A 24,557-nucleotide genomic window follows, 5' to 3' on the forward strand; every position below is an offset into this window, starting at 1 on the left:
AGGACAAACCAGCTTATCCACCCTGCAGGCTGATCACTGTAAGGATCTCGAGTGTCCCCTGGTCTCCCTCCTGAGCCAGTGACCCCACCCAGTGAGTGTTCATGTGTTTAAGTTAGAGCTGCTATTGCTGTGAGAAACACCATGCCCAAAGGTAACTTGGGAGGATAGGGTTTCTTTGACTTATGCGTCCACAACCTACACTGCCACAAGGCAGGATCCTGGAGGCAGGAACTGAAGCAGAAGCCATGGAGGAGTGCTGCTTACTGGCTTGCTCCTCATGGCTTGCTCAGCCTGCTTTCTTATGGACCCCCAGGACCTCCTGCCTAAGAGTGGTACTACCCACGGTGGGTGGCCCCTCCCACACCAGTTGTGTGGAAGCCTTTTCTCAGCTGAGGTTCCCTCTTCCCAAATGACTAGCTTGTGTCAAGTTGGCAAATACCAGCCAGTGTTGTTCTAGCCTTAGACCTGGGTACCTGCTCCTACTGCCTGGCATGTTTGTCCCATTCTGCCCTGACTCTGTCACCATGGCAGCTCTTCATGGAGACCTTGGTCACCTGTGGAAGCACTATCACCTTCTTTGTGTTCTGTTTACAGCCGCTACTGTCCCCACCATAGCATTTAACCCCTTGCCATCCTGTCTCTGGAGGGCAAACTCAAGAAGAACAAGAGCTGAGTTCCCTGAACAAGAACCTGACAGCTGACTCCTCCTGGTTCCTTCGTGGCTTTAGCTTCTGAGCTGGGATATCAGCAGAGATGGCCTGCTCCTAGTCAGACTTGGTATACTGGGTTTGTAAGTCAAATTGTGTTAACAGGGTGGGGTCTGTCTGGGGTGACAGATCAGTATTGAAGGAGATGCACAAGGGGATAAATCGGGTCTCCAGGGGTGCTATTATGGGTTGGATTTGGGTGTTCAAAACACAGAGAAACTAAAGACATAACAAAACATCATTCCTTCCCCCACCCCCCACGAGGTTCCATTAGGATCTGAACTTGTGCCACTGAGATCTTTAACTCTCAACCTCTGGGCCTGAGCTCCCAGCAAGTAGTCAGGGCAGGGGATTGCTGCCCACCATCCCTTCTGAGACAGCCCCACCTTTGCCTAAAGCAGTCTGGAGGGGACATTTCTGGGGATGGTGTTCAGTTCCCTCTGAAGGGCTGGGTCTGCTCCAAGTTCAGGAACACAGTAGGTGTGCTATCTCTGCATCAGGATCTCCTAGCTCTTAGGACCCTGTTCCTGCATTTCCCTGCCCTCCTGGTGCCTCTAGATCACAAGTGAGACCGGACCCTCAGAGACTCAAGGAATTTGTGGAGAGTGTCTAGACCGACACCGGAGAGTGGTCCGGACTGGGCATTCTGGAGGTCCCTGGCCTGAGTTAGGTAAGGCAAAGCCAGAAAACCCGCCCCTTTTTGAGGCCCCACCCTCTATGGTCTCAGCCCATCCCTAGCAGACATCCTTCCTGCCCTTTACAAGAGTCGCACTCCCTATAAGTGTCCCGCTCTCTACTTTGAAGGCGACTCCTCCTCCACCCCAAGGTCCAGCCTACCTTGGATCTTCAGTTCCCACCAACCAGAGAAGCCCCAGACCTCCAGTAAGCCCCACCCTGCAGTCCCCTCCGCTTCCCGGTCTTGTTTTCCCTTTGGCTCTGTCCCCACTGAGGAGTCCGCTGTCCCAGCCATGGCGCGTGCTACGGGACCTGAGCGGCGGCTGCTGGCCATTTACACTGGCGGCACCATCGGCATGCGGAGCGAAGGCGGAGGTGAGTCTGTGTCCCCCACGCCCTAAGCAGAATAACCTCAGGGCTGGGCCACTGGGAACTCTGGGGCTGTCTCTTGAAAGGGGAGACAGGACCCTTCCTCCTCTGGGAGCTCTGGTGGCTGGGAGCCCGGGCCCTAAAAAGGGTGAGGAGCAGGGTAAATTTTCCTGACCTGAAGTTATCTATCCCTGAAGCCATGAGACACATGGGGAGAGGAGGGACCATGGAAGGCTGCTCTGTTCTGTGCCTGGGGCGCTGGGAAGGATGCTGGAACATTCCACACCCTCTAGCCTATGAAAGCCCTTAGGGTGAGCTAGCTTCCTCTGAGGGACTAACGCTGCCTCAGGCAGAGCTGCTTGCCTGCTCTCTCCCTGCAGAGAACTTTTTGTTTTCCTAAGCTGAGGGCCAAGCTGGTTGCTCAAGGAGCTTGGGCACCAGGGTCAGGGGCTTGGAAGTCTGTCCTCTGATACATTCTGCTGCCTCTGGTCGAGACACCCTGGTGAATGCCCCCACTCCTCCCCTCCCCCGGACACCCCACTAGCAGGTGAGGTCATGGCCAATTTGCTTAGCCTTCACTGGAGCGATGACAAAGCAACGGCACCCATTAAGAAGCTGAACGCTAGCTGGTCAGTTACTGCAGTGGGCACCTTGTATGCTGTTGGGTTGTAGTGGGGCCACTCTCTGAGGGCTCCTTTGAGAACACAGGCTCCTGGAAGGAGTGGCTGGTGGGCTGAGGAAGAAGTGTGGCCAGACCAGGACATGCAGTGTGAGGGAAGGAGAGAGGAACCCAGCACACAGCTTAGAGAAGAGGCTTCAGAACTGCCTAGAACAGGGACTGGCCCTATGCACCGGGACCTTGTCCCACCTTGCTTGACTCTTCCCCTCTTGGCTTGACACATGGGTGACTTCAGTCCTGTTGAACCTAACTGGTGTGGCCCAAGCTAAGGGACCAGTGGACTCTGCGCACAGTCCCACCTGTGGTGACACTGTGCCCCATACCCCTTGGATGTCCCCGTCTGTGCTACAGTGGAAGAAACACGATGGGTCAGGAAAGTGCAATGAATCCTTTGAAGGCCCAGGTCGGTAGGGTGTGGGTTTTCAGCTGGGTGAAGGTCTTCTAGGCCCCTTAGGAACCTCCCCTGGGATATGCAAGCCCTGGGAAGAGATGGAGGCCAGCAGTCATCTGCCTGGTTTAGAAACTCCTTCCTCAGAGTGGCAGAACGCCACCCAAGGAGATCAAAATGGCAGCAGGCTTCAGACCCCAGGACAGTATGGTTCTAAGCTGAGGGCTCTGCTCCCCAGACCAGCTTATCCAGAAACCAGAAACCCATCCCAGGCCCTCATGGGACCCCAACGGCCTGCAGCTTCTGACCCTTTCCACTTTTTTTTTTTTTTTTTTTCCTGAGACAGGGTTTCTCTGTGTAGCCCTGGCTGTCCTGGAATTCACTCTGTAGACCAGGCTGGCCTCAAACTCAGAAATCTGCCTGCCTCTGCCTCCCAAGTGCTGGGATCAAGGGTGTCTGCCACCACTGTCATTCTTTAGAGCAACTTTTGGGAGCCTTGGGCTTAGTCCTCTGGGAACAAGGGAGAACTAGAAAAGAGATGCGGCTTTTGATGGCCTCGAGGGGGATCTACACACATGAATGGGCAGTCAGTGCTAGGTCTTAGAGCCTTGGGCCTGCCTCATGTGTGGCTGAAGCCACTGGTGCTTCAGATAGACAGATAGGAATGGGCACCTTAACTTTCTATAAAGGGAAATTTTCATTTCTGGAAATGAGGCAGAACCCAAAGCAAGGCAAACTGGGGCTCAGGCAACATCGCAGCCCTGTGTGCCCTGCTATGGGGTTGCTGAACTGTGGGCTGCAGGCCCTGCCTTTCCTGGATGGCCCCACTGGAGTGAATGATTAACCAGCTTGGCCCCACTTTATGTGGGTCCTGGCCCCTTGTGAGTGGGAGTGGTGGCTTCCGCTACAGAGAAGCTGTTTATATTGTCGCTGTTGTAACAGCTCGTGTACCTTCTGGTAAACAGTGCCCAACACTGGGTGGGGAGTCCTGCCAAGGCAGGAGAGGGCAGAGGTGACCGTATGCCTCACCTCTCCACCTCCCCTTTCAGGGCTCTATGGAAATGTCACAAATCAAAAAACATGTGTCCAGTGACCCCAAGCCTGGTCCTAGGCTTGTTTCAGTGACACCTGGTCACCCAAGGGCTTCCTGTGTTAACTAGGGTACCTCTTGCATGCTGCCCTTGGGAGCCATTTGGTGCAACCACCACAGGGGAGCTAAGCTTCTGCCCGGAGTAGTCAAAGCTGTTCCTGCCCAGTGGCCACAGTTGGCGCCAGCCCTAGAGTCTAGTCAGATGGGTTGATGTCCACTGTGACCATAGTGCAGGCCAGCAGGAGGCCAGGTTGGGGGGGGGGCTCAGCATCCCAGGGTCACATGCTTTGGGGATACCCTCCACGGGAAAAGGATGCAGCTTATAAAATCAGAATTGGGAATGAAGGCCAGTATTAGAACACTGAAAGAAATCACAGAAAATTCTAATTTAAATGGAATCCAGAAAAATGGTCTTACCTGGCGGCTCAGATCCTGTCTTCCTTGGCTGTTTCTGTGACATTTTTTCTTTTCTCGAATCTTGTCATATGGTAATAAGTTTGTAGTTTCCTTCCAGAAAGAAAGCATAGGAGAGTTCAGATTTCTCCTGGCTAGTTTTAATGCTTATCAGGTGCCCCCCTTCAAGATGGGGCTCCCAATGTCTGTACCCCCTCAGTCCAGCCGATGATATCCTCAGGCGCCACTGCCCATGGTCAGAGTTAATAGTCCAGCTGTAGACAGAAGACCTTTGCCTCAGGCAAACATGTCCACAGGTCTCTCACCTCCACTTCCCCTTCCCTGGAGGTGAACCGCCCCTGGAGTATCTAGTGCCATCTGCTGTCAAGGGAACTCACAGGAGAGTGGAGGTCTCAGTGTCCTGGGGTTGGCAGCCACTCAGCATTGAAAGCCTCAGGGCCCGCCCCTCTTTCTGGAGGCAAAGTTTAAAGTCTCCAGGCCTTAACAGCTGAGCGGTCTTCCTGGTGACTGCCAGGGTCCTGGTTTGAGGCCACATTCCTCCTGTCTATGAGGAGACAGCACCTCTGTTCTGTGAGCTGCATTGCCAAATGGTCTCCGATGTGTGTCACTCCCCTGCCTGCCTTTTCTTACAAGGATGCACGGGTGAAAACCCAGCATCTCCTCTTCCTCCCCGGCGTGCTTTACACAATCACACCTGCAAAAATTTTGTCACAGAAGGCAAATGCCGCAGGTTCTTAGACAAGGATGCTGGGTACCTTGGGCAGCTCCTGCACGTGGAGGCAGGCAGGCTGATGTCCTGGTCACACCTAGGGTGTCTCTGGAGGCCCATGGAGCTGACTAAACATACAGGGTCCATCTGTTTTCTGAGCCCAGTCCATAAAACATTTCCATAAGTGACAGTGACCACAAATTGCACCCCGAGAAGTTTTAGGGACTCCATGCCAGGCCAGAGGTGTGTTGGAGATTAGGGGGTACTTAGTGAAGCTGGGGGCGTGGCAGTGGTGTGGTGGGGAACAGCTTTGTGAGCTCCAGATTCTGCAGGCTCCTGACCTGCATCTGGGGGGTGGGGCATAGAAGCACATCTGATCTGTGTTTTACTTGTGCCGGTGTTCTCAGGAATGAGAGCTAGCCGCAACAGTGAGAGGCTGGCAAGCAGCCGCGGAGTAGCAGCTGAGGAGGGAAGATGGGAGAGATGTTACTACAAGAGGAAGGGCCGGCAGGGGACCTGGGGCTGGCTGGAGTGCTCAAATGTCCTTCTAGTCAATCGCAGAAATAGGATGTCGCCAAGAGCACCCTTGGGAAGGAGGTAGGCTGGATGCTTCCATGGCTACTGGTGTCAGGCTGAGGCAGGCATCAGACTAGGTTGAGGCTGGTACTTCTCTGGGGCCCACAGGTCTGCAGGCTGCTTAGGGGATGCTGAAGGCTGGGCCCTCCCTCACCTTGGTGCCCCTCAGCACCATCTGCACCTTCTGGGGTGACTTACCTGGCAGCTTGGTTCAGGCATGGTGTGGAGTGGGGATGGAAAGTCTGCTAGGCCAGAGGTGGGGCTCCTCTCCATGGTCCCCAGAATTGTTCCCCACAGAATTGGTCCCCACAGTAAGCACAGGGCCTCCAGGCAAAGGGATTCTGCAGTTATGACCAGAGAAGGGGCAGAGGGGGCTTGGTATTGAAGAGGGGGCGGGGCATAGGATGATAGCTAGGAATGAGTCCAGTGGATAAAAGTCCCTCAGCCTGCAGCAGGTGAGAGTGATTCCCATAGTCAGGGCTTGGCTGCAGATTCCCCAGTAGCAGGCACAGCGTGCCCGTCCAGTGCTGAGAAATGACCAGGCTGTTGAAGGACTAGTGTCTTGGTGATGATCATGCAGCAACAGAAAAGGGTCCAGCCAGCAGAGGTTGTGCTGTGACAAGTGACACCCACGGCTGACACGCCACCAGGGCCTCCTCCTGAGATCTCACATGCCTTTACTGCTGTGCTCAGGGCCCAGGCATGTGGGGAGGCCCTCACACAGGGATTGGTACAGTGACTGTGTCTCAGGAGGTTACCCAATCTGCCCAAGGTCACAGGGCTAGCATAGAGCAACGGCTGGAACTTCAGCCTTGTTTTCTGCGAGCCTCTGCCAGACAGTAGGACCCATTGGGGTGTCTTGGGAGCAGGGCTCACAGCGTTCCCTGAGATCCAGGTGCCTCAGATACTAATGCTGCAGGGTGGGTTGGGGCACTTGTGTGTTTGGCCTTTGTTTGGGGACAGGACAGGGTGCCTGAACTGGACCTTGGAGAAGCTGTACACAGTCCATACTCTGTGGGGTGGGGTGGGGTGGACGGGACACATGCACGGGTTGAGGTAGGACTGTGAGTGCACATACAGCCATTGGGTCAAAGGCCAGAGAGGACCCGGCCCCACTGCCCCTCTTGGCAGGGTGTACAGACATATTTGATACAAGCAGAGGCGGGACAGGGCGGATGCTGGTGCTGGAGCTTCTGGGATCGTCTGGGTTTAAGATTAGGACTCTCTGAGGAGTCAGCTCCAGAGAAGGATGCCAAAGCTTCCAGATGAAACTGTTACCTAAGTTACCTGGGGTCTCAGGGACCGCTGTGGCCCGGCCCTTCCAGCCTGTGAGAGTCTTGTCTGGTCCAGCGAAGCCTGGCCCCTGACCTAGTCCAGAGCCTGGCACCTAGGAGGAGGGACCGGTGATTGACTGCGATCGTTTGCTATGGCTTTGATCTGAAGCCCATGCCCCACTTGGACTCTGCCTGCAGTGTTGGTACCTGGAAGAGGCCTGGCTGCCGTCCTGAGGACACTTCATATGTTCCACGATGAAGAGTATGCCCGGGCCCACAGCCTGCCTGAGGATACGCTAGTGCTGCCGTGAGTGAACGTTCTTCCAGGCTCTGTGGCAGGGATGATGTGCGGCTGGCGTAGGGTTGATAGCGTGGGCAGGTCCTGAGGACACAGCCTCTGGTGTCCTGGGCCCTCCATGTGAGGCATCTCTGACACCTTGAGTTCATGGGCTTTGGCCTTGGGCTTCTACCAGAGGTGGACCTGTGACCTCTGGTGAGCCTGGGACTCAGCTTACTGCCCTAGCTACCTTATACCCTTCATAGCCGAGTGAGGTAGATTTCTGCTGCACATGAGCTGGGCTTGACCTCTCCCTGAGCTAGGGGTAGGGACACTGCTTAAGGTCAGCCTGTTTACTTACCTCTTGGAGTTGCAGTCTGTCCCTGGAACTTCAGGTGGAAGGGGGGCTGGGCTTGTAGTCATGATGTGAGTTGAGGCTAATGAGGGGGAACCTATTTACAATAATCACACAGCCCCCTTCCACACTGAGCCCCTGCCAGGCACAGCCCCTTCCACACCCCACATCCCAGGATGCCACAGCCCCTCCCAGAATGCAGCAGCCCAGCCCACACCCCAGCCCGTCCAAGGATGCCCCAGCCCCTCCCAGGATGCCACAGCCCCGCCCCACATCCTAGTTGGAGACTGCCGTGGAGGTGGGGCTTTGGATCAGGAGAAAGGCAGAATGGGAGACAGGTTCTGCCTCCTGCAGCCCGGCCAGTCCTGACCAGAGGATCATCTACACGGTGCTGGAGTGCCAGCCACTCTTCGACTCCAGTGACATGACCATCACTGAGTGGGTTCAGATTGCCCAAACCATAGAGGTAGAGGGTGGGAGTGTGGGCCGGGCAGAGTGTGGAATTGGAAGGGCCATGGGCGGGGCTATGGGATGTGGATGGGGGCAGAAAGCTGGGTTGGGCTGGAAGTGGGTAGGCTGGGGGAGGTTATGGTGTGGGAGGGGCTAAATGTGGGCGGGACTGGAGGGCATGGCAGGCCTCCTGCAGAACACTGGGCAAGTGAGTAACTATGGGCTCCTGATAGAGTTTGTGTCCGTCTGAGACGTGGTAGTAGTAAGTAACCTGCGTGGCTGTTAACAAGCAGCGGGAAAGGGCTGGGTCCTGGGCCACGCACTGCACAGTCTGATCCCTTTTCTGTCATAGAGCAGAGGCTGGTTGCTCATACAGTTCACTTGTTCCAGTTAGTGCTGTGGTGGGATATGTGGGGGCTGAGTAGCTTTGTGGACCTGACCCCCGTGCCCCCCCAATCTCAACCTTAGAGTTGCCTCTCTGGATTTAGCACCAAACCCTCCATCACAGTGTCTGGCACGGGTAGTTGTAGCATCGAGGGCAGCTGCTTTACCCTGGAGCTAACCCTTCCTTCAGCTTTTCTCCTCTCCATGATCCTAGACCTAGCTCTCAGGGGCAGTCGTAGCTATGCTTGCTTGTCTCCCTTAAGGAGCCCCAGCTGTCCTGAGTAGGGTAAAATGGGCTCCACGTTTCCCAGGGCAGTCTTCTTCACTGACTGACAGAGTCTCCAGGCTAGGTCCAGTTGGTACTGCTCTGTCATGAAGCAGGGTAAGCTACACCTCAATTTCACGAAGGTTTACTGGGCACTGACCCGACTGCCTGGTGCTCTTCAAAGCTGGGAAGCGAAGCAGCTGTACCGCATATGGCCAGCAGAGGGCACACTGCTCCATGAGACTGCCTAGCTCCTCTGGTCTTTCAATGGGCAAGAGGTTCCGCCGGAGCATGGAGCCTCTTAGCCCTCAGAACTATTGTCTTGGCAGCCACACCTCTGGCCAGCATGCCACCAGGAAGTGATGGTTAGAGAGTGTCCACCATGGACAGTTTGCTCCTGGGAGGCGCCAGCTGAAAATCTGGGGAGCTAGAGTCCTTGGGGCTCACACCCTCTCGTTCTTTGAAGCAAGCTACAGAGTGGGATTCCAGGCAGAGACTCCAGAGAGGGCCTGTGAGGTTGTGGGGGATGAAAGATTGCCACACCAGCCCCCCTACCGGCATCCCAGGCTTTTCCTCTTTCTCATGGCCTGTGAGGAGACTCCTGCCTGCTGCCATGTTCCTGGGAAAAGGGCTGAGGTGGAGAGACCTGGCCTGTCCTGAGCTCATTCCTTCCAACAGAGACACTACGCACAGTACCAGGGCTTTGTTGTCATCCATGGCACAGACACCATGGCCTTTGCTGCCTCAGTGCTCTCTTTCATGCTGGAAAACCTGCAGAAACCGGTCGTCCTCACAGGTGCCCAGGTAACGTCCTCAGAGTCAGAGACCTCCAGGGGCCTCAGAGTCAGGCCATGGCCAGCCCTGGGCTAGCCCTGGGCTTCCTGCTCATCCGCTTTTCCTGGCACCATCCCTGCTGTATACTGCTGGCTAGAGTGTGTAGACACATTAGCTGGTGGCCCTGCCTGGCCACTGCACTCTGCTGAACTGCCTGGATGAGCTACCAATTCTTGAAGCGAGGGACTCACAGGCTCCTGGAGGTCTTTTCCATTAAGGTCTCTGGAGTACTCAGAGCCTAGCCCCCTTCCAGCTCTACCATGCAGGGCTTTTGTCCCTCTTCTTTCTACTGGGCTTCATGTCTGCTGCTCAGTGCCACCACGCAAGACTCATCATGGTGGCTGCACGTTGAGCAGTTCCTCAGGAGACTCCCCCACACCCCGTCTTGTTCCTCTTCTTTCTGGTGCTATCCCTAGCAACCCTTACATATGACATCCCCTCCCCTGGCCCTAACCTAGGACACCTTCGCCCCAACCATAGGTCCTCCCAAGCTCACGCACCCTAGGAGGAGCCTCCCTCTGGGGATGCTGTACTGTGCGCTCCCAGCTGAGCATCCTCCAGCCGGACCATCTTACAGACCTTGGCCTCTCCATTCCATACCCCACAGCAGTCCCGAGCACTTGTGTCCTCTTAGGCACTGCTCAGCCACTCCAGACACTGTCTGTGGTATACCTAGGCAATGGAGAGACAAGCCAGCCTGCTCTGCAGGCCTCAGGAAGAACTTCCCACCCTGGGCCCCCTGTCTGCCCCATAACTCTTGGAGTATAGTGAGGGATTTGGCAGCTTTGTGGGCTGGGGGCCAAAACTGGACCTGAGTGTCTACTGGTTACTTCTGTGGCAGCCAGATGGACAGGCCAGTGCAGACTTGGTCAGAAAGAATGTCAATGGTTGGCAGCCTTGGGAGTAGACTAAGTACCTCCAGACCCTACTCCCCAGCCCAAGCCATCCTGCTGGACCTGAGGTTTGCCTAGAATGGGGATCTGGGTATGTCCTGACTCCCAGGCCTCAGCCACCTCTCTGCCCTTTCTCCAGGTACCTATCCATGCACTGTGGAGTGACGGCCGTGAGAACCTGCTGGGGGCTCTGCTCATGGCTGGCCAATACGTCATCCCTGAGGTATCTGGCCTGGCTGCGTGCGTGGCCTGGGTGGAGGGTGGGGGAGTGAATGCCAGAGATGTGGTCATGGCACACATGGGACCCACAGGAGGTTGGAGCATCTGTCCCTATCCTCCCAAATATCACAACTGTGACAAAGCCGAGGAAGGAAAGCCCCACCCCCCTCCACCCTGGCACCCCTGCCAGCAGCCAGGTTTTCCGTTGTAGATATTCTACACTGTGTTATGTACATACGCATAGTCCATGAAAACGGACTGTGTCCACCTTAGGCTTGGAGTGCATTGTGTCCTACCTCATGGGCTCCTTGTCTCACCTGGCAGAACAGGAAGACGACATCGGCCTGTCCCTCACAGGCCAGGCTGGGAGTCACCTTGTCTTTAGCTGTTCCCTGGAGATTGGCGAGTCACGGTTGGGAATTATGAGAGAGGAGCAGGCAGCTCAAGGGTAGCCCCCCAACCCCGTTCACTTTAGAAGAGTCTCGGGAGCCCCTGGCTTCTTGTACCAGTAGTACACGCACCAGTGGAGAGGTGCTGGCCAAGCAGCCAGCCTGCACCTCCTGCAGTCATTTGTGTGCTCAATGCCAGGCTCCCAGGCTCCCAGGGGACTTGGGTCTTTACTTGGTGGTATTGGCAGGAAGGTGACCTGGGAAGGTGACTGTCAAGGTTTGGTATGTGGATGCTGCTGGGCTGGGGAGTGATGGAGGATGTCATGGGCGCTCGCTTGAGCTGCTTGCTGTCTTGCCCTCCACAGGTCTGCCTGTTCTTCCAGAATCAGCTCTTCCGGGGCAACCGGACAACCAAGGTGGACGCTCGGAGGTTTGCCGCCTTCTGCTCCCCTAACCTGCCCCCTCTAGCCACTGTGGGCGCGGATGTAACGAGTAAGGGGATCTGAGAGCACAGTGAAGGGGGTAGGGGAGTCCTGGGGTCTGGGTGGAGGTGGGAGACTTGCATGGTGTGCATAAGCTCAGAGCTTGGGGGTCTGGCTCCCATAACCCTCAGCTAAAAAGTTCCTCTCTGTATAAATTGGTTCTTCTGTAGTGTAACATGGCTCTTAGGCATCCCAGAGGGCCCTGGTCCTGGAGCTTCCATAAGGGATTAGACACTCTAAGTGCAGAGTGGCCTCCGATGCCGGTCTCTATTGGCCCCCAGTTTCCCATCTTGGGTCTCTATTCTCCTAAGGGCCTCTGTCTCTCTCAACTCAGAGCAAGTGACTCCTGGTCCTTCCCTGGCCTGTCCTAACCAGGTTCAGGGGAGACTCGAACAGCATCTCATCCTAGGGTAAGTGGCCCTACTGCCCACTGGTCCCAGGTTCTTGAACACAGCCCCGGGCCTGCCTATAACTGAGATGCAGGCCCAGGCTCTGGTCCCTGACCTGTTGTCTTTGGAATTCCATTAGGGGTCTTGCACCTCGTAGGACTGGACTTCCATGTGCATGCTCAGGTCAGGCTGCTAGCCTAAAGCCAAAGCAACTCTTCTCGTCTGACGGGATGATTGGCAGCGTCCCATCTCTCTGGGAGGGTGGAGGCAGCCCTCACCCACACTGTGCGTCTGCCTGGGCACAGCAAGTCCTGTGGGTGGGACACGGCATTGCTGGGACCTGCAGGTTCTTGATACACTTCCTAGGCAGCAGAAGCTGTTCCAGGCTCAGGAGAACCTCCAGAGAGGACAGGGCTACTTCCTCAAAGCCTTCCCTTCCCCATACCCTCTAGCCAGGGAAAAACCTCAAGCCTGAACACTAGGGTCCCTGGAGTGGCAGAGGTCCACTTGTTATTGGGGTCCTCCTTGGAAGAGCCTGCATTAGATGGTGGCTTATAGTGGTCTAGCTATTAGCTCATGCTGGGTGGTGACACTAGTGGCCCAGGGTGGGGTGGGGTGGGGCAGTAGATGTGGACCCTGCTCTGCAGCTCAGCTTTCTAAGCCTGAGTCATTCCTTATTTGGGCTCAGGATTGGAGATTCTCCTGTGGGCAGAGAGGCCTTCACCCTGATTCTAAAAGACTCTGCCACACGGGGACACCTGGCCTGCAAGCCTAGCCCAGCCCAGCCTAGCCCAGTATAGCTTCCCTAGCCCAGAACTGAGGCTCACCCCCAGTCCCAGCCCAATATCCTGATCCACCATCCTGCTGTGTGGGTGTGTGGGAACCTGCACCTCGCCTTCTTGCTATCGGCAGGCTGCCCAGCCGGTTCTTGTGTGGAGAAATCTGGGGTTCTGCTCAGGGTGTGGCTACCTGGGCCTGGGGAGGAGGGACGTGGGGCTCCTGCGCCTGCCTCCTGCCAGCAAGCCATAGGACAGAACCCTGATACCACATGATGTGGGCCTCCTGAGGGCTGCCACTGACTCTTCATTTACCCTCTGGGAGGTGAGGGGTCCAGGGACCATCCTTGGTGACAGACTGGAAGGTGATAGACCACACTGCTCAGTCTGCTCTGCACTGGTGCAGGGACACCATGCCTGGGGGCAGCTAGGCCTTGCTGGCTCTGCTCATTCCTGTGTACCTCCCCTGTGCCATCTCCCCTTCTCACTCCTAGTTCCCATCTTTTGCTCTGCAGAGAAGCCTCCCAGGCCACCAGAGCAGAGAAACTGAGGGAGGGAGCCACCCTGCTGCAAAGGCACCCCTTGATCTTGTCCACTAGCTTGGGGTCTTACGCCATACCTTTGACACACAGGCATGTGCCCTGCTCTGTACTTAGGAGCCACCTACCTCCAGAACCAGCAGGGCCACCTCAGACCCTAAGGCTAAGAGCAGACTAGACTACCAGGTTAGATTCATCTCTCAGCCTGGAACACAGCAGGGGCTGTTAAAGGATTGAGGTGACAGCCTAGCTTAGTCACTGCTGCCTTCTCCTTTATGTCCCCAGAGCCCCTGTGGGGAGGACTTAAAGATCCCAAGGAGAGACTCCCTGGCTCATCAGGAGAGTGGCTGGCCATGGGGTGGTCCTTTGTCTCTGTGCACAGCACCCCCCCCCTTCCCCTGCCATAACTCTTCTGATGGCAGTAGCCCCCGCCACCCAGCCTTATCAGTCTGCCCAGCTGAGATGCAGGTCCTTAAATTAAAGGACCCCTCACATTGCCATTGTATCAGCTGATGGATGCTGTAGCCAGTAGGGTGTGCAGTTGAGGGTTCTGCTCCCTCTCTTGCCCCACCCCCACCCCTCACCCTTCAGTGTGTGTCCAGAATACTGTCAGGTTGATTATCACATGTGGCTGCTCTGTCTGTAGACCTCCTGAGTTCATGACCCCCTCAGGTAGCATAAGGTCAGGATGACAGCAAGGGTGGGCAGTCTTGGAGGAGGTCCTGGAGCTGTGGTCTTGTCCTGGCTCCGTGCATGGCACCTCAAGGCTACCATCCCCTCTCCAGAACTCAGTTTTCCTAGGCTGGACTAGAGGATCCCCTGTTGCAGTCTATTACAGGGAAGCCACCAACATCCCACCTCTGTTGGCCTGGGGGCTTCTGGGTACTCAGGATTCATGAAGTTCAAGTGATAACTTGCCATGCCTGTTCCTGCCAGTGTGGCCTGGGTGCCAGTGTATGACCTCACAGTGGCCTTTAACCCTGTGGACAATTGTTCCTTTGGAAGGTTCCCTGGCTTGGCTCTGTTTGAGGGGTGCTGACCCCAAATTCCTACCCCTCCCTTCCCTGTTTAGGCCCGGGATTCTGCCATTACTCAGCACCGGGATGGGAGGGGTGATGGGCCCTAGTAAGCCCCCTGAATTGTGGGGTAAAGAGATGGAGGCTTGCTTTCTTTAAAGGCATGGCTTGAGAAGATCAGCTAATTGGCCGGTGGGCAGAGAGGGTCCCTGGTATTCAGCAAGAGGGCAACAAGCCAGACTGTCTGATCAGAGGGAGCCACTGGACTTCCTCTGGGACTAGCAGACTGCTGCTCCATCCGACCTTTGCATACGCCAGTCCCTTTGCCTGGCATGCGGTCCCCACCCCACACACTTTTTCTTCAGCTTAGTCAGGCTTGACTGGGAGTCTTCCTTCCCATCCCTGTTAGCCGCCATCCCCAACCCTCAGCCCCATAGATTTCATCCCCACCTGTGTCACCACCGCTTGGCTTGGCCACTGACCTTTCTCCTCACGTCACTCCCTACACACCCCCAGGCCATGAGATTGCTATGAACTGAGGCGCCTGCCTGAGGGAGACCAGGACTGATTCCTGAAAGAGGATGAACAAGAGGGTGGGCAAGAAAGACAAACTGGAGGAGGGCTGGGGCCTCAGCTGGAGCTTTCACCCATGGAGACCTTTCTCTGTCCTCAGTCAACCGTGAGCTGGTACGGAAGGCCTGCGGGAAGAGCCATCTGGTGGTCCACAGTAGCATGGAGCCTGACGTGGGCCTATTGCGCCTCTACCCTGGGATTCCCGCCTCCCTGGTAGGGAAACCTTAGAGCCTTCTGTCCTACAGTGCCCTCCACGGCTCCCGTGCCCTCATGCCTCCAGGGCTCCCTGAAACTGTGGTCTGTCTTCCCTGCACCCTGGTGGCCTTGGTCAGGCCAAGGTCTGCACAGAGCGATGGCTTTACCCGTTTGGGCAGCCTTGCCTTCTTAGTTGAGCTCCGCTCTTCCCGGGACGAAGTCTTGATTGATTGAAGGTGGGAGGCTGAGCACCTGGGCTGGGTGTGGGCTTGTGGACACGTGGGGATGTGTGCGGTCACCTGGTGCTACCCTTAGGATGCCACTCTGAGGCTGGCTGGGAGTGTCCCCCGGGACTCTGCTTTCTACTGTTCCTGCTTTCTTTCTGGCCAGGTCTTAGAATGTAGCACAGGCTGGCCTGTTTGTACTCCTCCCACCCCACCCACCGCTGCATCTCTCTCTGCCTTTTCTTGTGCTTGTTGGCCCTCTTTTTCTTCCTGTCTTCAGCCCTCTGAACTGGCTCTTCCTGTGATGTCTGTGGTGCCTCCTTTACCCGTTACAGCTGATAGAACACAAAACTCTCCTCTGTCCTTGAATGTAGTTGTCCTGCCTGGAGGAGTCTGGGCAGGGCCCATTCTGAGGGTCTTCAGTGTCAGGAGCCCTGGTTCTCCAGGCTAACACTGGAGGGGTAGGGGGAATTATTGAGGCTCAGCTTGCCCCACAGTCAGAGAGACCCTGGTTACCATGAGAGGGAAGTCAGATAGTTGGGAAGCTTATAGGATAAGCCCCGTTGGTCTTTTCAGTGAAAACCCTCCCAAATCTGTGTTCCCTGCCCAGGTCCGGACCTTCCTCCAGCCCCCACTGAAAGGCGTGGTCATGGAGACCTTCGGCTCTGGGAATGGGCCCACCAAGCCAGACCTACTACAGGAGCTTCGGGTAGCAGCCGAACAAGGCCTGATCATTGTCAACTGTACCCATTGCCTTCAGGGGGCTGTGACTTCGGACTATGCATCTGGCATGGTAGGGGTGGAAAGTGGGCCTGGGACAAAGGGAGGGTATCTGGAATCCACTTCCCCTTTGCTGCGGTGGTCCCAGGGCCAGCTTCCTTTCCTGGTTCCTCTACAGGCCATGGCAGGAGCTGGCATAGTCTCAGGCTTCGACATGACATCAGAGGCCGCCCTGGCCAAACTGTCCTATGTGCTGGGCCAGCCAGGGCTGAGCCTGAATGACAGGAAGAAGGTGGGTGTACCCTTGGGACTCGAGCACTCCCGCGAGCACATGAATACCTGCTGAGAGGGCCAGGAGGAGTGTCTGTGTTCTGGAAGTGGAAGGGAAGATAGGGCCAGTGCTGACCCAGTTCATCCAGGCCACACCCTAGCCTTCTCTGGGGAGTCTTGGATTCTGGGCACCAGTTCAGTATCCCTCCCCCACTGCTCCTGACACCCTGCCCTGCCTCCCACTTCCTACAGAGCGCACCAGGCCTGTAGGCTGCCAAGCCCTGGCTGAAGTCTTAGGAAACCCAGAGTTTTTAGGGAGGGAGGGCAGTATTAGCCTTCTGTGGGCATTGTGGGTCACACTAAGCCCTTGCAGGGTGTCACAGAGGTGGAATACCAGACCTCCATGAGGCCCAACTCCCTGACCTGGGATCCAGGTCATTCCAAATAGTCTGGACTACCCGGTCCGGTGGTGGCTAAGCCTCCATATCCTTTTGTTCTAGCTGCTGGCCAAGGATCTTCGTGGGGAGATGACGCTGCCTGCAACAGATGTCTTGCTGCAGGATGGCATGCTGGGCTGCAGGGTGGCATGGCTTCTCAGTATGAATGGCAGCCAGGTACCAGCTGCATTGTGTGGGAGTGGCAGGGTGAACACACTCGGGGGATGGCAGAACCTACCATCCATCTCCTGTACTGTCATTCTGGCCTAGGAGGGGACCAGGAAGAAGCTCTGGGGTGCATGGTGAGGACTTAGAGGGATTTCAAGGCAGAGTCAGGAAAGGGACCTGTCTGTTGTGTGGAGATAGAAAAGATGGAGCCGCCAAGCAGGGGCTGCTGTGGTCAGGACACATCCTGCTGGCTTGGACCTCAGACTGGGGTGAGCTTAAGCAAGGTGGGATGCTGTCTGTCCTGCTGTCTGTCCTGGTGCTGAAGAGTCAGGGCTGACTGGGGTCTCTTCAGGACTCTGAGCTAAGGGTTCCAGGCTACACACCTGCACCTTGGAATGTGGTCTAACCCCCGAGCTTCCCTCTGCCCTCAGTGCTTGAGTGCGCAGACCCTAGCAGGGGTGAGGAAGCAGAGGACCCAGGAGCCCAGCAAGTGGCTCCTGCAGAGTTACCTTATGAGCCAGGTGGCTAATGACTCCTTGCTGCCTGTGGGCGTGGCCCGTCATTAGGGTGACTGTGTGATGAGGTTCCTCGTCCCTCTAGGGCCCTGCTGGCCTGAAGCTGTGATTAGGGCCAGCATGGACGCTGGACAAAGTGGCACTTTGAAGACTTTCTGGGGCCTTGGAGGACCCCGGGTGACTGGGCAGTGGGATGGTAGCCCTTCCAGGAATACTGTGCATTGATGCCTTTCTGATGTGTGGTGGGGAGGGGGGGACCCTGCACCATTTCCCATGCTCTCCCAAGGAATGACCCGTGACTATTTCTGTCTGCAGCAGAGGGAGACAGAAAATGGAACAGATCTTGGGGGTCAGTGGCATAGATAGCAGATAGAGGGAAACAGGTGGTAGCCTAGTCTCTGCTTCTAGGCTGTGGGGGCGGGTGGGCATGGGGACTCCTGCCAGAGCCCTCCAGTGAGGTGATTTGGGTACCTTCCTCCTGTGGGGAGATGGGTTCACATAGACAAGGTCCTGCCGGCTCTGTCTGTTCTTATCCTGTGAAGACTCAGTGCCTCAAATCATGGTAGTGGCCCATGTCACCATTGCCTTTTTGTCAGGAGGCTGATACCATGAAGGATGTTCTTCTGCCCGGCCTGGCCCTGGCTGCAGCTCACGCTGGTGACCTGGACACCCTGCAGGCCTTTGTGGAGCTGGTGAGTTCCCCACTGAGGGACCAAGCTAGTGGGTAGGACGCTGCTCACACAGGCAGAACACCCTCCCCAGGTGTTCTCACTAATGCTCCTAAGCCACACTGGGCAATGGGCCTCTGCATCCTAGCCCCAGGGCCTTGCTGGAAGATGGCGTGGGGGTGGACCTGTGAACGCTCATCCTTCCCAGTCCTCTAGGTGGTTCACCTGACCTGTCCTAGCCCTGTTTTGAGGCCTTGTGCCCTTGTGTCATCCTAGGACAGAGACCTAAACCTGAAGGACTATAGTGGTCAAACCCCACTGCATGTGGCTGCACGGAGGGGCCATGCCGCGGTGGTCGCCATGCTGCTGCAGAGGGGTGCGGATGTGGATGCCCGTAATGAGGATGGCCAGAGCCCACTACTGCTGGCCGTGAGGGGCAGGTACCAGGGGCCCAGGTGCTGCCGTGGGCATGTGGGCAGCTGCACGGCAGACGCTTGTCTGATGGGGACAAAGATCAGGTGGAACACAAACAGGGTCGGTGACGGAGGCATATTTCCATGGGGCAATCTGGAAGGGCTACATGGAGGAGGTGGCCTCAGAAGACACTGGCAGTGTCTCAGAAAGAAGAATACCGCTGACAAAGTATGAGGAGTTCCTGGTGACCTCCAGTCATCCGTGTGTCCCAAGATCTGGCAGAAAAAAAAGCTGGCAGAGGGGCTGTGACAGGCATAGGTGACCTGGGTGGAGGGTCCCCAACTGGCCCTCCTCACCCCATGTGGAAAGGTAGCCACTTCAACCTGTCCTCTCCAGTCCTGCCTGCCAGGCTCTGCCCTGGACATGCTAAGAGAGTGTGGGTGTTCGGGCATTGCCCAACATCCTGTGAGGGAAAGGAGACAGGACCCAGGGTGCCCTCAAGCCTCTCCCGTCTCATGCAGGAAGGCTAAGGCCACAAGGTGGGGTCCAGCTGGTGTCCCCATCCTGGAGCTAAGAGCAGCATTGGGTGCAGAGATTATGTCATCAGAGTTAGGTACTTCCTTCTGTGACCTCTACTGCCAGTACATGGAGCATGGCGGCGGCCCAGACCAGCCTGGCAGAGGCATCTCTACTAGAGTAGTTTATCCTGGGCTTCTCACAGCAGCGCACAGCCCACAGACCCTGGGCTGTTAGGGAGTGGGGTGCTTGAGTTGCCCAGGGATATCAGATGGTAGTGTCCAGTCCTGGTCCCTCCCCGTGACACCCCCACCCTGGGTTGGGGATGCTGAGGCAGAGCCCTCTTTTCAGAACAGGTCTGGGAGGCTCTACCTTGGCCCTGCTGACACCCCTGCCCCAGCAGGCAGTTCCCCCTCCAGGTGTGGCTTAGCTAGATCCCCTCAGGAAATAGCTCCTGCCTTGCTGGACCCCCACTGTTCACGTTTCCCCAAGGGTGGAGTTGGGGCACAACTGACTTGGTTTCCCCAGGGCCTATCCTGGGTCTGAGCAGAGAGAGGTCACTTCAGGGATGTGACACAGTGGGACTGACTGGCTGAATGTATCTGGGATGCTGCTCCCAGCTGAGGAGGGAGGCCTCCTGGGGTGTGCAGTTTGCACAAAGAGCTGTGGGCTGAATGGAGGCCATAAAAGATGAGATGTCACCCTAGTCTGGGCAAAGAGTCAGGGGACAGTCCTTGTCTGGGACTAGGCTGTGGGTGTCTGAGTGGGCACTTCCTGCCCTCGCCCCAGTTCTGCCCCCACCCCCCACCCCCTGAGAACTGAGTGAGGCTGGCGGGGTCCAGGCCACACTGACACTCTTGCATGACAGGCACCAGAGCGTCATTGGGCTGCTGAGAGCCGCTGGGGCTCGCCTGTCTCCCCAGGAGCTGGAGGACGTTGGGACAGAGCTGTGCAGGTGATGGTCTGAGCGGCTGTGTGTAAGGGAGGTGCCGGGAGGGTCAGGGCTACCGGGTGGGGCTGAGGAGGGGGAGCCCACACCCAGGTGGCACACACTGCCTGCCTGACAGAAGCATCTCCCTCACACCTGTTACAGGAGTGCCCAACAGAACAATCAGCAGGGGTGGGTGGGCATGTGCTGTGGGCTTGGTAGGCATGGAGGGGTAGGGGAAGTAAAAATAGGGAGAGAGAAAAGCAGATCTGGGCCGCGACAGCTGGGGTTGGGTGCTGTCATGCGGTGTTCATCCTGGGTACTGGAGACTTATGAGACTTCAGACTGACCTGTTGGGATGTCCTCAGTCTATAGACCTCAACCTCAGCCCCCACACTGGTCTGCAGTATCCCAGGGGAAAAGTGCTGTTTGCTGACTTCCTCCCAAGATGGAGGGATAAGGGTGGCTTGCAGAGGCGATGGGGTGAGGGTGGGAGGGAACAAGAGAATGGAGGCTGGCTTTGAAGGGTCTCCTGGAGTAGCTTGGTTCAGGACTGTCCCCCCCCGGGGGGGTGGCAGACCTATTGGCTCTGATGAAAGTGAGGCAGCATGCAGGTCCCAGGAAGCTGAGCCTAGAGTCAGCCATCCCCAGGGACTCTGCTTTACAGAGGCTGGGCTAACGTGAGCTGCTAGCTGGACTGAGGTACAGGGAACCAGTGTCAGTGAACTGGCTGCAGGTGCTTCCAGCATGATCCACCCCAGAAATTATACAGGGCCACACCAGGGACTATGTCTTCCTGAGCAGGAAGGAGTCTCAGGCCACTTGGGGCTCTTCTAGCCTCAGTTTACCCAGGGTGGGGCCTGGCTTTAAGAGTAGAAATACAGACTTTAGAAGAATGAAGACATTGTTCAAGGTTGTCCACTCCAAACTTCCTCTACAGGGAAAGTGACCCCCATGCTTCTTCCCCAACCAGAATGCCCCTGCAGCCTGCCAGGGTCCAGGCTTGACTTGGACCCTTCAGCTACCCAGTTCCCTTCGGTAGCCACTGGCTGTCGTTACTTCCTTCTGCCTTGAGACAGGCCAGACACGTCACAGAGTCTGTGTGGTGAAATATGAAACTGGCAGGGGGTGGGTGTGTGCATACTCCCAGGTGCACGTGTGTGTGTGTGTGTGTGTGTGTGTGTGTGTGTGCGCGCGCGCACGCGCGCGCGCACGCGCGCGCGCTCGAGCATGCTCCTGAGCGCTCGTGCCCTTGACCTGAGTCATAGTCACACCCCATAGGTGAAACCAGACTCCAGGCCGCCCGCCCACAGTTTAGCCTCCTGCCCCAGGGCTGGGTGCTGCTGGATCAGCTGTTTAGGGCTGTCTTTGTAAGGGTACCTAGGGCACAGGGAGAGGCACATTCAGAAGGTAGGCAGGTGAGGGACCCAGCAGGTTCTGACAGCTTCTCTCCATTGCCCCCTCCCCCAACTCCCAGGCTGGCATCAAGGGCAGACAGCGAAGGCCTGCGGGCATGGTGGCAGGCTGGGGCTGACATGGGACAGCCAGACTATGATGGACACTGTGCCCTGCAAGTAGTAAGTGCCTACCTCCTGTGTGCCTTCTCCGGATCTCCTGGAGGTCCTCCGCTGCCCTCCCAAATCCTGGACCAGGAGCTGCCCACTCCTCCTAGAGAAATAACTTCCCTTAGGATTATCCCACTCCACGAGGCTGTATCCAACCAGTCCCCAGGGTGAGGGTGGGGTGTCCATAGGGGTCAGTAGGGCTTTGGGGTTTCTGGGTGCTGTAGTCCAGGCAGTCTCCACAGATCTCTCTCCCCTGCAGGCTGAAGCAGCTGGAAATGCAGATGTGGTGGCCCTGCTACAGAGCTTTAAGGACAGTGTCTGTGCCCAGCCCCAGCCCCACTAGGACCTGGGCTGGGCTGCTAGCTCCTCAGTGAACTCTCACTGGTTTGCAACTGGATCCTGGCACCTGATATCCCAGAGCCAATTTTAGAGGCAGCTGGAGGAAGAGGATATGGGAGACGTGTCATCCGGAGCCTTTCTTGGGGACCCCTAGAGTAAATAGTCTTTTGAAGGAGACAGAGGCTGCTGAGGCTTCACATAGGAGAAGCCCATCTCAGACCTTCACCCTATCCAGTCTTGAGCTGAGTGACTGGAAAGGCCTAGGCCTGCTCCCAGCTGACCTCCATCCCCACTGCTCTGGGGTTTTGAGACTGGGTGGGCGAGCCCCAAACTCCAGAGACTGCCTGGACTCCATACACAGCGCCCCCTGAAGGGGTGAGCCCCACCTCTGTACGTCCTCAGCAAGCCATGTTTCTAGGAAGTGCTCCTTGGCCCCAAACCTGCCATCCTGCTACAGCAGAAACTGTTCCTTACTGCTAAGGGACCTCAGGCATGTGCCAGCCAATCGGCTACTATGTTAGGACCTCAGGCAGGCACGTTCCAGCTGATTGGCTACTATGTTAGCGTCATTGTATTTGGTGAGACCTTGAAGAGTTTCAGAAACCAGCTCTGTCCTGGCCTTGCTATCTCCTCCAGCCACGAGTTCCAGGAGCTGACTCAGAGGGGAGTTATCCTCCCTAAATTGAGCTGTCTTCTGCTCAGCTGCTTCCCAGCCTTTCGGCACGACAATCTGAAGGTCTTTGTTGAGAAGAATGTCAATAAAGTTGTCGGGACAGCTGCTCCTTGGCCTGGATGGGTCTGTGGGCTGTGACTGTGTCGGTATGCGGGGAGTAGGCCTCAGGCTGTGGGACAGAGAGCCATCTCCACAGCAGACAGCAGTCCACTTAAGCAATCATCCTGAGGCCGGCCTGGCATGGCAGGATAGGGTGACATGGGGAGGGCCTGAGCCAGCTGTCCTGCCCCACCCCCAGCCCCTCTGGCCACTTCTGGGGGGGGGGGGAGCATCTACACATCCTTATTCTTCTCTTCTGGGCCTCAGTCGCCTTTTTGAGGCAGCCACAGGCTAAAGAGGAGTGTCCGGAAACCCTGGAGTTCTGGCAGATAGTCAGTCCCCAGGCATGGTGGCGGGGGTGCATCTTCCAGCTCTCAGCCTGCTACGCTCTGTGGCCTGGGCTGCTTGTGGGGAAAGGAAGGATGCTGCCAGGGTGAGCCAGTGAGCATCCTGATGCAGGCGGGCAGCTGCCGGTGTTGACTAAGGCATAATGGGACTTTAGGAAGCAGGCACCTGCTCAGTCCTCAGTTCAAACATCTAACAAGGACATGACCCTCTCCAGGTTTTAGTTCCTCAGGTGTGAGACGCTGCCATCTATTCTGCCACATACAGCTTCTGTCCTTTCTTGCTAGGAGCAAGGAGCTGCCCTCTCCCTTGTACCTACATGAAGGTGCTCATCTGTCCTTTGGGCCCCTAGACAGGGCTTGAAAGCACCCAGGTCCCATGAGAATTTACACCCTAAAGATGGTGGGCAAATGTGACCCCAAGAGGTAGGCCTTGCCATTGGGTGAGCCAGGCTGAGGCTCCCCTACCCACACCTTAGGCTCCTCAGCCTGGTTCCCAGGACCCAGCAGACTCTGCCCTGGCAGCCACCCAGCTCCTCACCCAGACAGGTGTGCTCACACCTTGCACAACCTGGTGACACCACCTCAGCACAGCAGGGGCCCAGAAGCCTTTGCCCCACACCTCAGTGAATCCTCGATGAGTAGGTGGAGAGGTACCACGGGGCATGAGCATCCATCCACAAGACCTGACTTCACCTGTGGGCTGAGACTTCCAGGGTCCAGGGCAGGGAGGTGAGACTGTCAGACAGGAAAGTGTGGAAGGCGAGCTCAGCCTGAGGCCTTCGCTCTCCTCCTGAGGGACTGGCAGAGCCATTGCTTGGGATCCACCACACTTGGATTGTGCAAGCTGAGATGGCTCCCTTCCCTGTTCTGCTGAAACACCCCCAGTCCCCGCCTTTCAGTTGTGGAAGGCTGACTGAGGCTTTTCCCCAGGTCCCCATACAGGTTCTGCAGATATGAGCAACAAGGGTCAGGGGGAGGCAGCAATCGGGCAGGTAAGAGGGACTCCTACAAGGGTTGGCAGCCAGGCCGGTTCTCAGGATCCTCGAGGATGATGGGATGCAACTTCACGCCAGACAGATGCCAGATGGCCTCAAAGGCACCGTCCAGAAGGCTTGGGGGGGATGCAGGTGCTGCATTAGTAAGTTCCTCTGAGGGTCCCAGATAAGTTGCTTTAGGTAGCACGATACTTGGGACACTCGCATGTCCCTTTCAGGCTCCTACGAAGGGCACTGGGCCATCCTTCCATCTGCGGGAACACTGGAATCCCCTGTGAGCACATGCAGAGGTGGTTCAGGCTGCCCTCAGACCAGACTCTGTTTGGATAAGCTGGGGTACCCTATGGCCCTCCTCACAGTGGAGGAGCGCCGGGCCCTGCCCCCAGCAGGCAAGGCTCACTGCTGTTCAGCACACTGGTAATTTCCCTCTAGGGAGGCTTCAGCTCCTCTGAACGCCAGGGCTATCTCTAGGGAACATCTCCCTTTTGTCACGCCCTCTGGTTCCCAGCGCCCTCTATTCTATAATCAGACTCCCCAGTTGAGCCCTCCAGGCCACCCCCACCCATCTCCTCATCCACAAGTAATCTCTTGCAAGGTTACCCTTCTGGTTGTCACATTTCAGGTTGCAAGAGAGCCAGAGTGTTCACCTTGCCTCTCAAAAGTCCCCTCTGAGGCATAGTGCCCACATTAGCCCACCCAGGCTAGACTGGGTGCAAAGGGGTTTGCTTGTTTGCTTGTTTGTTTGTTTCCTGTCTTGCCGTT

The 24,557-nt window shown here is 56.6% G+C and overlaps 1 protein-coding gene and 1 long non-coding RNA gene across 6 annotated transcripts; one reads left to right on the plus strand and one right to left on the minus strand.

Moving 5' to 3' along the window:
- The first annotated feature begins 1,439 nt into the window (after nucleotides 1-1,439).
- Nucleotides 1,440-22,459, plus strand: Aspg (asparaginase). Of its 5 annotated transcripts, none has more exons than XM_021178890.3 (15): nucleotides 1,440-1,757; nucleotides 7,080-7,188; nucleotides 7,868-7,979; nucleotides 9,291-9,416; nucleotides 10,479-10,562; nucleotides 11,313-11,439; nucleotides 14,823-14,935; nucleotides 15,752-15,934; nucleotides 16,040-16,153; nucleotides 16,632-16,745; nucleotides 17,848-17,943; nucleotides 18,196-18,359; nucleotides 19,718-19,804; nucleotides 21,255-21,354; nucleotides 21,602-22,459. In XM_021178890.3, the coding sequence occupies exons 1-15, from the start codon at nucleotides 1,676-1,678 to the stop codon at nucleotides 21,683-21,685; spliced, it is 1,695 nt and encodes a 564-aa protein (XP_021034549.1). In that variant the 5' UTR covers nucleotides 1,440-1,675; the 3' UTR covers nucleotides 21,686-22,459. The 5 variants fall into 5 exon arrangements, with proteins under 5 accessions (XP_021034549.1, XP_021034551.1, XP_021034554.1 ...); XM_021178892.3 differs by having other exon boundaries at nucleotides 1,590-1,757; nucleotides 7,868-7,951; nucleotides 11,313-11,377; XM_021178893.3 differs by lacking the exon at nucleotides 1,440-1,757 and adding an exon at nucleotides 1,822-2,380.
- LOC115032785 (uncharacterized) lies at nucleotides 2,358-4,652 on the minus strand. The gene is made up of 3 exons (XR_003838414.2): nucleotides 4,514-4,652; nucleotides 4,326-4,415; nucleotides 2,358-2,909 (listed from the first exon to the last, which is right to left on the minus strand). It is a non-coding gene; the product is annotated as an uncharacterized LOC115032785 (long non-coding RNA).
- Nucleotides 22,460-24,557: the final 2,098 nt, after the last annotated feature.

This window comes from Mus caroli, unplaced genomic scaffold (assembly GCF_978045245.1).
Source record: "Mus caroli unplaced genomic scaffold, Mus_caroli_1 scaffold_14, whole genome shotgun sequence".
NCBI lineage: Eukaryota > Metazoa > Chordata > Mammalia > Rodentia > Muridae > Mus > Mus caroli.